Source organism: Pelodiscus sinensis, chromosome 2, assembly GCF_052426305.1.
Source record: "Pelodiscus sinensis isolate ZL-2025 chromosome 2, ASM5242630v1, whole genome shotgun sequence".
NCBI lineage: Eukaryota > Metazoa > Chordata > Testudines > Trionychidae > Pelodiscus > Pelodiscus sinensis.
The window spans coordinates 255,341,254-255,352,217 of record NC_143053.1 but is presented as its reverse complement, the minus strand read 5'-3'; the positions used below and the strand labels follow the sequence as shown (position 1 = coordinate 255,352,217).

Below are 10,964 nucleotides of genomic sequence, written 5' to 3'. Positions count from 1 at the left end.
ATTTAAATGCCTATTGAAAGCATTACTTCATCTTCAGCGAGGAATAAGAATAATTAAACTCTGCAGCTTTTTTGCTTTTTCCACTGTGCCCACATTGATTAGACATTTAGTTTTTTTCCCCAGGCAGCTCCAATAATCCTCTCTAGTACGGAGAAAACTTAAAGAACAACAAATAGTCCTGCAGCACCTTAGGGACTAACAAAAATGTAGATGGGATCATGAGCTTTTGTGGGCATAACCCACTTCTTCCAATGTTCAAAAGCCGCTCAGGAAAGCTCATGATCCCATCTACGCTTTTTGTTAGTCTCTAAGGTGCTGCAGGACTATTAGTTGTTTTTTACGTTTTTTCAGTTGCAGACTAACCGGCTACCCCTCTGAGTCTAGCAAGGAGGCTGTTTCCACGCTCTCGCATTTGCAGTCCAGTAGCTGGAGCTTGAATTTTGTAGCTCTTACACAATAAATAGGGAGAAGACTACAATTCCCATAGTACTTCCACATACTGGTACTACAGTGACATCACACATGACATGGCTCGGAATGGTTGTATAGCAAGAGGAACCAAAATGTAAGCTTGTTTCTTTTACTCCTGCCCTAGGGCCTGGGGCGGGCGGAGGTCCTTGTTCAGATCAGGGTTTGCCTTCGCCGCAGCAGCTGCATTTAAAGGGCTGGGGGAGAAATGTTGGAAGGGGCTGTGGGGCGAGAGTGGCAGCTAAGTGCAGGTTCCTCGCAGTGTGATGGTTGTAGGTGCAGATTAGCGATTCCTCCAGGGCAAGCCTTGAGAGTTTAATGCTAACGCGGCTGCTAGTTTATCTTTTGGATTCATAGTAGGGGCCCGTTCGCTGCGCCCAGACCAGACCCTGTTTGCTTTCCTCCTCAGTTTGTGTATCGTGCTGCTTCAGTGGGTGGAGAAGGGACGCTGGCCATAGCCTGGCAACAGTTTCTATATGCAAGTGGTAACTAGAGTGCGTGGGGTGCGTTTGTCCCATGGCAGCGGGGTTTGGAGCTGGACGAAGTGCAGCAAAGTACAGACTACGCCACCGGGCTGCATGGTACCGGAATCAGCTGGTGCTGCAGTGCTAGAGTGCGTAGGGTGGTTCTTTTTTTAAAAGCTCAGCTCTCTTTTGCTTCCCTGTGGCTTGTGTGGCTGCGGGGAACACACAGGGGACGGCTGGTTTGTGCAGGTTTGTTTTGGTGGAAGTTAATTATCGCACCTGGAATTCAGATCTTAGTGCTTTGTCTGAGTTAGGAGAGATGTTTGGAGACTGTATGCATATTGCTGTGGTAGTGAATGGGAAATACAGTCTAACAAAGCAATTTTCGCATAGTAGTATTTTCTAAAGCAGCTAGATTGGTGTTGTGCTTGGAAGAAGCGGTGCTAACTTATTTGTCTAGTTGTGCCCGACTTTTATAAATCACCCCTGAAATTGCTGTTCTAAATGCTCATGATCAAAGCCACTCCAAACCAGAATTGTATGTTGTTGGTGGCTTAAAAGGAGCCTTCTAGAGGAAAAGACCAAGGAAGATCAACTAGGAATCACCACCATCTATCCCCCTCTGCACTGACTCTGATGAGCAATATAATAACTTTTCAGACTGAACATTTTTCCTCTAATTTCTATATTTGATGGCTTATATTTCTTGTTAAATATGACAGCACAGTGTTTACCTCGATCTGTGATTTTTGAGACATTTGTATGGGTTTTCCTTGCTGTAGGAATTTCAGAAATTGCCAAGAGATGGGACGAGGGAAGCACTTTCTTAATCACAGCAGTCTAATGTAAATAAGAAATAAATCCCTGTATGACTGTAATAATGAGCTGCCCAGTACATTTAAATCTTGGTATAGGTGTGGGGGGATGGGAGGGAAGAGTTCTCTTACTTGATAACCAACATTGGCTTGTTGCATTCAACTCCTTTTTACACGTTCGGTGGCAGCCAATTTCGGAATGTGTTGTGCGTATTTTTATAAGTATCTATCAGTCTAAAAGCAAGAATACATTTTGAAGAACAAAAAATACAAACTTTCTCTGTTGTGCAGTGTGGAATTTGACCACGTATAAATAGTGCCCAAATCTTTTTTTTTTTTAATTAAATAAAACTTTGGAACTATATTTAATAACTTCACATTCACATTTGTTTTTTAAATGGCTGGTTCATTGATGCTGCACTGTGTCCCTTTTAAAAATATTTTTGAAAGGGTTATCTTATGGTCTGGAGAATGTGATTTATAAAAATATTGAAACCTACTTAAACTGAGTTTGTTTTTTTGGCGTTTTAGTGAGTCAGGCTTGAGAGGTTTTATCAGACTTGTGTTTAATTGTCCTTTCTTCTGCTCTACCAGAAGATAATGGATTGTGACAGAGAAACAAATTCCAAAGTGAAGACAAGTGTAATTAGCTAGTATCAAGGTTCATTACCTCTCAGTAGAACCTATAATGAATGACTATTATTAAATCCTTTATTAATGGTTTGACCACTAAGGAATCTTATGAGTTTTATAGTTTGCCTGTTGATGGGTCCAAGAAAAGTTGTCTGTCCGTCCCCCCCCTCTCCCCAATGAAATGTTCTTGAATAGACACCTAATTTGTGTCAGAGCCTTTTGGAAAACAATTTTTTAAATTGAATTTTGCAAACTATTTTAATACTTGATGACTTTATATGAATACTTCAAGAAGAGTTTTTGAAAATAAGGAATAATTGCTATGTTTTAATAATTAGAGAGGCAAACTATGAAGTCTTGAATCATAATAAAATAATCTTTGTCATTAAGATTGTTCTGCACTTTGGGCCTCTTTTAATATTATAGGATTGAACCTCTCCAGTCCAGCACTTTCTAGTCCAGCAATATCTGTTGTCTGGCATGATGTTAGTTAGCTGGATGTCTGCTTATCATGGGTGTGGCCAAGGTTCACACGGTCTCATAAAGTTTATTTATAGCCCCCAGTCCTGGCTCTCAGTGTTCTGTGCTGGTATTTAGCTCTAATTTACCCCTAAATGTCTTCTCAGAGCCCCGTCTGCAGTGGAAGTGTTGGTAATGTTGCTAGGCAATACTGACCTCCCGTGGTCCAGCAAATTCTCCGCTTCGGCACCGGTCAGGTCCCAGGGGTGCTGGACTAGAAAGGTTCCACCTGTATTATGAAGTAATTAGAAGATTTGCTTGGCGTTGCTCAGGCCCTTAACTCAATTAATTTTTGTGGGTTTTTTTTGGAAAACAAAATGAAAAATGCCCCTTCTTCATTTAAATAATTGTTCTGGGGTGGGACTAGAGATGAGGGGTTCACTGCACTGGGAAAAGAGGCTGCCCCAGCCCGCTCTCACTTCAGCAGCTTGGTACTGAGTGAGAAGCACCTCTCTATGGCCACTGCAGCTCCAGCAGGCACAACCAGGGGCAGGAGCAGACTGGCAATCAAAATAGGCCTGGGAACAGCCTTCCCCATGACGTCACCCCTGCATGCCCTTCAAGCCACGCCCCCTTTCCCTACGTCATGTCCGGCACGCAGCACAAGCGGCAGGTGAGGCGCCGTGCGCCGCATACAGCACGGACACAGAGCTGCTCAGAGTGCGGGGCAATGGCGGCCCGTCACGGGTGGATACAACAGCCCACCAGGAAATTCCCGGTATCCCGCCGGGCCAGTCCGCCCCTGACCAGGGGAGGGGTGCACGTCCCCCAGCTAGTCCGCGTCCAGGTTCGTCCACTCCCTGAACTCCCCAGCCAGAGTGATCAATGTATCAAACCGCGCAATTTGGCCTTGCTTCATGACACAGGAGAGCAGCCAACAATGGTCCTGTACAAATTGGGCGGAGGGGACCTTCAGCCTCTGCTACCCCTCCCCTAAAGGGAGTCTCAGGGGTGGGAGGCTTGAGGCTGGAGAAGTCCCGGATGGGGGGAGTGCATCCTCAGCCAACTCCTTTCATCTACCTGGTGATTCTGTCTCTTTTCTGTATGGTTTTCAGAGACACAATCCCATTGTCCTGGCACAACCAAACCCTGGCCTTGCTGTATGATAAGAGGAAGCTGCATATCAAATTCGGTGGTCCTAGTTTTCACCATTTAGGAGGACTTCTTGAACAGACAGACCGACACAAACTCTCAGATATATAGTAGATTTATAACTGATGATACCAAGACTGGCTTCCAAAACTAGAAAGCCATGACAAGATCCTCCAATGCTTTGCACCTAGAGCAGCTCTTTATATCAACCGTATTTCTGTGTATAGAAGCTTTGTGACATCAGGTGACGGGTGTAATTTGTAGATTGAGTCTTTTTCTTTAAGGTACTATGGGAGTATGTCTGATTCCAAAAGACTGGAAGAAGTTGTCGTAGAAACTAGGGATATGCTAGTGCAGCGTTCCTCAACCAGTGGTATGAGTACCCTTAGGGGTACTCAACAGACGTCTGGGAGGTACGTCAACATAACTGAAATTTGCAGAAAACTGAGTGTTTGTTTTAAGTTTTCAGCGTTTTATTATTTTTGTACTTTTTACATCCAAAAATTTCATCGCGTGTCCGGCTACGATTAAGTTGGTAAACAAATGTGTTGCAATGATAGAAAAAAAATTGTCCAAAAACTGTAGGTATTGGGGGTACTTATCATTTTTTTTTTGAAAAGGGGGTACTTTATAAAAAAAAAGTTCAGAAACACTGTGCTAGTGTATTCGTTTAAACGGTTAACCAACGAGTCTGAGTTCATTCATGTAACCATGAGGGTTACCCGCAAGCTCCTTTTCTCCCCCCCCCCCCCAGTGCCTATATATCAGAGGTAGCGGAGGGGGAGGCGGAGCCAGTTTCCCATGAGCACTGGCTTCCCACCTGGTCCCCTGCACTACCTTGGGCGGGGTGCTGATGGATCCTTCCCTTACTAGACCCCCCCCCCCCATACTGACTGAAGTAGCAGAAGGAATCTTGATGTTGTTACATTTTTTTCCATACAGGAGTCAGATGGGGATGAACAAGGGTTGGTGGAGCATTCACGATTCTCAAACCCTGACATAGGGCTGGAAAGCTCCTGTTACTAGCAGCGGTGTCCATTCCCCCGTCCTTTTATATAGAGGTCGATAAAATCATGAGTGGTGTGGAGTGGGCTGATAAAGAAAAGTTATTTATTAGTTCCCATAATAGAAGAACTAGAGGACACCAAATGAAATAAATGGGGAGCAGGTTTAAAACTAATAAAAGAAAGTTCTTCTTCACACAGCTTGTAGTCAACCTGTGGAACTCCTTGCCAGAGGAGGCTGTGAAGGCTAGGACTATAATAGAGTTTAAAGAGAAGCTAGATAATTTCATGGAGGTTAGGTCCATAAAAGGCTATTAGCCAGGGGATAAAATGGTGTCCTTGGCCTCTGACAGACAGAGGCTGGAGAGGGATGGCAGGAGACAAATCGCTTGATCATTGTCTTCGGTCCACCGTCTCTGGGGCACCTGGCGCTGGCCACTGTCGGCAGACAGGCTACTGGGCTAGATGGACCTTTGGTCTGACCCAGTACGGCCGTTCTTATGTTCTTCTGTTGGGACCAGAAGAGGCACTTAGTTGTAGGGCAGAAGGAGGTTGCCCCCACCCTCTCCATGTGACTGGAGAGCAGATGTAGTTGGGCAGGGGGCAAAAGAAGAAGGTTTGTGCGGTCTTTCCTGACATGACTAAATCCAAGATTTAGGGACTTTGCCCCGATGTTGCTGCTACTGAAGAAGAAGTGTGGATCGGGGTGGGAGAGCTCTTTCTAAACAATAGCAAACGAAGAAAAAAAATAATTCAGGGATACTATTGAAGGTGCTTTGTTAGAAACACCCGTTTTAAAAAAATCTAGTCAAACAAAATGCAAACTGTCATTTTCCCCCCTTCATCTGAAGCAGCTGTCAAAGCTCTAATGGAAGCACTGTCTCTATTGAAGGTATTCCAAAATGCATTTCAAACAGTGAATTATTTACTACTGGTGCACTGAGTGTGCATGCATATCCGCTATTAAATGCTCAGTAAAAGTGCACAGAAAGCCATGGTCAATGAAAATCCATTTTACTGAGAGAAGTCTGTTGGCTAAGACACAAAGGGGGTTCCATAATCTTCAAACAGCTGCCATAGGCTGACTTAGATACCTCTCTATATATGTGGTGTGTCAGAGCTTCAGTACAGATTTAAATATCACCCAGTGCTTTGAAATGCTACCGGCTTGTGTCCTGTTCTTGGACATAACCTATTTGCCATAAACTACCTGCCCCTTCCCGTCTTCTGACTGTATAACTGGGCAGATCCTTTGTTATTTCTTTTGTATTCCTGTGAAATATCCAGGATAGTACAATATGATGGATATACTGTAGGGATATATTAAATGGACTGTTGGTCTTTTTCTGGTAAGCCTGTTTCTACTTATATGTGTTAATAGCTGATCCTGTATATTTTATTTAACTGGTCAATAAGGCCTTATCTTCACTGTAGGGTAAACAATGGTGGGATAGCTAACCAGTGGTCACCTAACACACGAGAGTGCACCCACAACTATTGTGCCATCTCTACTTGTGTTTTCACTTGCACTTTATCTGGCTGAGACGAGCAGTACGGCTATCTGGGAGCATATTTATTAGCACCCCAACTTACTAGTTGGCTCTGTGTTTGCATTTACAGGGTGTTATGGGACAACTTGCCTGCTCACTGTGGGAGGCAGTTTAATTGACAGAATGTTTCAGTAAAGTCTTTGTTTTGAGTAGGGATGTTGGAAATTGTTTAATTTAATAATCGTATAACTGCAGCAATTCCTAGTGGTTACACAATTATTTGATGACCCCGGGACCAAGGCTGGCAGAACGATGCCTACTAAAAATCCCCTGGAATGGTGAAATTCTTAAGATTTGTCTTCACTGACAATTCTTTTAAACTGGATAACAAATGTGCAGTAGTTCTCTGGCTGCAAGATCCTGTGGGAAGACACGTTATTTGTAGTGTTTATTACATAGATAGGGAATGTCAGCACCATAACTTGGACTAGGGATGCTAAAATGCATTTAATGAAGTAACTGGGTAACCACTGAAAATTTCAGTAGTTACATGCAGGGGGCAGGCAGTTTCCTAGGAGCCAGTGTGCACGGGGAACTGGCTTAAAAGCCAGCTCCCCCGCATGTACCAGCTTCTGCCTGCCCCCTCCACTGATGCAGAGGCATCAGCTCTCTGGGAGCTGGTTTGTGCAGAGAGCCGTCTTAAAAGCTGGCTTCCCCCATGTGCCAGGATCCTCCATGTAACCATGAGCATTAACTGATGAGCCCAGATTCATCAGTTAGCCATGTACTCAGTTACACTTTCACATCCCTAGCTTGGACTGTGGTTGATTTTTTTCCCCCTACTGTCTCTCAAGCTAAAACTGTCTTGTCTACACTTGACAGTTAATTTGGGTTAAGGAAGGGTGTTAATTTATAGTGAAACAGCTGTACAATCTAAACAGAATGAATGTCAACACATGGAGTTATTCAGGGACAGTTAATCAGAAACAAATGATTTTTCATGAGAGCCATTAAAAGTTTGATAGCCGTTTTTGTTTTTTTTTCATGGAATATTGTTGACGCTAACCTAGTTTTGTGTCCCTTTAGGGCCTACAAAGGGTGATTTTTTTTGGGGGAGAGGGAGGAAATCCCAGCTAATGTGAAGCTTTTCGATATTGCCAACGTTGTTCTTCACAGATTGCTGTCTTACAGCTGACTCATCCAAGCTTTTAAAACTAGATTAAGGCCATGCCTACACTACGGAGCTTAGAGCAGTACAATTGTAAGACCTCCTGTGTAACTGCTCTATGTCAAAAGGAAACGCTTTCCCCATCCATTGACCTAATTAACCACACCTCCCCCACGCCCAATAAGCGGCGAGCAAGGCTTCTGTCAGCGTAACTTACATTGCTCCGGGAGCGGTTCACAATTATACAGACAACATTGTACTAGTACAGTAGCCAGAGACAGAAAAGTGAAAAGGTTCAAAAGAACTTTCATCTCCCCATACTTTGCTTACCATGCGGATCATTATGAGCAGATCATTAAGAGAATAATATTTTATAATTGTTTTCTTTTTACTCATTTAGTTCTATTTTAGGTTATTTTAGTTCATTTCAATTCCCTTTGTTTATTGGTATTTTTGATAGACTCATAACCAGGGATGGCCACTCAGTAGCTGGTAACTGGTTAACCAATAATTGCTCACTTATCAGTTAACGGACTGGTTAACCGGAACCATTCCCCCCTCTCCCCTCAACATGCTTTGCATTTAAAACTTGGATCTGCAGGCTGGCTCAGGCGGGGTGGCAGAAGACTCCTGGGAGTGAGGCCGGGAGGGGAGACATAGCAAACATGCAAACTTAAATTAGTGGGTTGCATAGAGGCAAATTAATAGTTACCTGCCATGGTTGATTGAGCCCGATCTTCACTGCAGAGATGTTGTACTTCTATAATAAATTGAACCATGAATTATACTGAAACTCATGTCTGAAAGTTCCAGTGTGTACACTCTTTCGTTTAAACGTGTGCATATGACTGATACTGGTTTTTTCTGCCCATTCTCCAAGAGCCAAATTGTCACTCTGGGAAATGTTGTTTGTTGGGAAGTACAGAACTGTCCGCGAGACGGTAGCCGTATTGCAACTAGTATATGGTACAGGTTAATTTTTTTTCATGGAATATTGTTGATGCTAACCTATTTTTGTGGCGCCTTAGGGCCTACAAAGGGTGATGTTGGTTTTTTGGGGGGAGGGGATCCCAGCTATGTGAAGCTTTTCGATATTGCCCTCGTTCTTTGCAGATTGCTGTCATTTTTTAATGACAGCACTTGCAAGTCTAAAATCACTGAATTCCTTCTTTTGAAATGAGACCTCAGTTTCCTTACTTGCTGTTTGTTGAGGAATCGCACAGAGCTCATTGACGCCAGGTAGGCGAAAACTGAAAAATCTGCTCAATTTTCACTCTTCTGCCTCTTGCAGAAGGTCTGGGAAGCCAGGGAGACACTGGAAATGTCTGCTGTTAGACTGCCAATGTGGGGCTGCTTTTGAAAGGTCTGTTTGCAGTTGGAAAGTACCCTTTGCTTTTTAATGAAATCTTTAATTCTGCGGGAAGTTATGGCAATTGTCAAGAAAAAAATCCAAATTTGGCTGGACGAATAGATTTTTCAAGACTTGGATTAGGGATGTAATAATGTAGCTGATTAACCAATTAACTGATAAGCAAAAGCTTATTGGTTAATGCCATAGACGACACACATTTCCCCCCCTCTGGTCAGTAAATTTGTTAGCAGGCTGGCCAGCAGCTTGACTCAGTTCCAGCTTGCACTGGGTCCAGGACCTACCCCTGCTGCAGCTCTGCTTTTAACGTGTACTAGGAGCCAGGAGGGCAGGCAGCCTGGCTCCGTTCTGGCTCGCGCTGGGTCTAGGAGCTCAGACCCGCCTGGACAGAGGCTGCTGCCACCCTGTGTTGCTGCCTCTTTATCAGAGGCAGCAGCGCGGAGCGACAAGCAGCTGGTCCACAAGGGGAGCTGGTTTTTAAACTGGTTCCCATTGCAGATCAGTTCCCCATTGGTACCCCGTGCTGCTGCCTCTGTATCAGAGTGACAAGGGGCTTCTCAGGAGTCAGGCCGGAGCACACTGGCTGTTGGTTCCACCCCCGGGGATGATAGGATAGTCGAATAACCGGTAAGAATTCATGAGGTTAATCAATTAACCAATAGTTTCTGTCTTTCTGAGTAATACATATAAGGTTTTTCTTAAAATGCGATACCATTAATGGATATTTAACATCCCTACCTTGGATTAGACTATAGTACTATAACTTTCCTGAACTTTATTTACTCCGCTAATAGCAGGTTATCATCTTGTATGTTATTTCAGTTTTTGTCTTTCTGAATAATATAAACAATTTTTTCTTAAAATGCAGTACCATGTTTCTAGTTAAACATGAAATGGTTAACGATTTTAATTGTCTTTAACTAGGACACACTTGTGCTTAAGATTCTGAATTTCTACTTGTACGGCAATGCTACAAACTTGGGAAAAGAGAATTTGTATTCTGACAGCGAGGACATGGTCAAACAAAGTGCTGCTCTCAGTTGTTACAAGCCACAGGTGAGTCCAAAATAATTGCTTGCTTAAATGAATCATAGGCAGCAAGGCAGGGAGGAAGCAGTAGCTGGTGCTGGAGGAAGCTGGCTTAAAAGCCGTCCTCCCCCCCCCCAGCACCAGCTTGGCGGTGCCACCTGCCCTCCCACCTGTTCCACGACTGTTCATTTATCTGATATCTAACATCCCTAATCTCTCCATTTGGATCATTGTACAGAAGAGTAATCCTAGATTTCTACAGCAGTCAACAATTCCATGTCTAATCTGGCTTCCACTGCCTCTAAAGATGATAATCGCATGAGCTTCTTTGGTAAGATATTTTGAACAATAGTCACAAGAGATTGTTACCACTAAGTTGCTCATTGGCAGCATGGCACGTGTATGGATTTGCAAAAACAAAGTTTTCAGAAAGAAAAATATTGCCCCTTGAGGAAAAAAAAAGAGTTGCCCTTTTATTGTTGACTTGCATAGTTCACTTACACAGACTCTGCACGTTGGAAAACTGCTTACTCTCTTTTTTCCAATTCAGGTAAACATCAAGAAACAAAAAATGGACACTCAAATATTCTCCCCGCTACTAGGAGGGATCACAAGTACATCACCACCTCCGGAATCATCCCGGTTACATAGTAATTGGTCTGTGTGTGGAGATAATACCAATACAGCAACTTCTTTACAGGACTGTACAAAAAAAAGGTATTAAATAACAATAATCTTATACTGTTTTCTGAAAGTTTAATTGGGCAGGAGTTGTGAGGGTTTGGTTTCCAAGTACTGTAAAGAAGAAGTTGTGGGATAACTATAGAAACTCATGGGCAATAAATTACCTGAGCTGAATAGTATTTATCAAATAAGGTTGGAAATCATAGCTGTATTTTATTAATAAAATGTT

At 43.3% G+C, this 10,964-nt stretch overlaps 1 protein-coding gene across 8 annotated transcripts in view; it reads left to right on the top strand.

Moving 5' to 3' along the window:
* The first annotated feature begins 360 nt into the window (after positions 1–360).
* Positions 361–10,964, top strand: part of LOC102454842 (meiosis-specific coiled-coil domain-containing protein MEIOC-like) — a 29,844-nt gene continuing 19,240 nt past the window's right edge. Inside the window, exons 1-4 of one of the 8 annotated variants that reach the window (XM_075922942.2) lie at positions 509–565; positions 9,521–9,649; positions 9,947–10,078; positions 10,602–10,768. In XM_075922942.2, coding sequence (XP_075779057.2) covers positions 10,037–10,078; positions 10,602–10,768 — 209 coding nt within the window. In that variant the 5' untranslated portion in view covers positions 509–565; positions 9,521–9,649; positions 9,947–10,036. Of the gene's footprint in view, positions 566–591; positions 1,182–4,719; positions 6,345–6,384; positions 8,893–9,520; positions 9,650–9,946; positions 10,079–10,289; positions 10,383–10,601; positions 10,769–10,964 lie in introns of those variants that run through there. The other 7 variants (XM_089776838.1, XM_075922940.2, XM_075922943.2 and 4 more) reach the window with 7 other exon arrangements.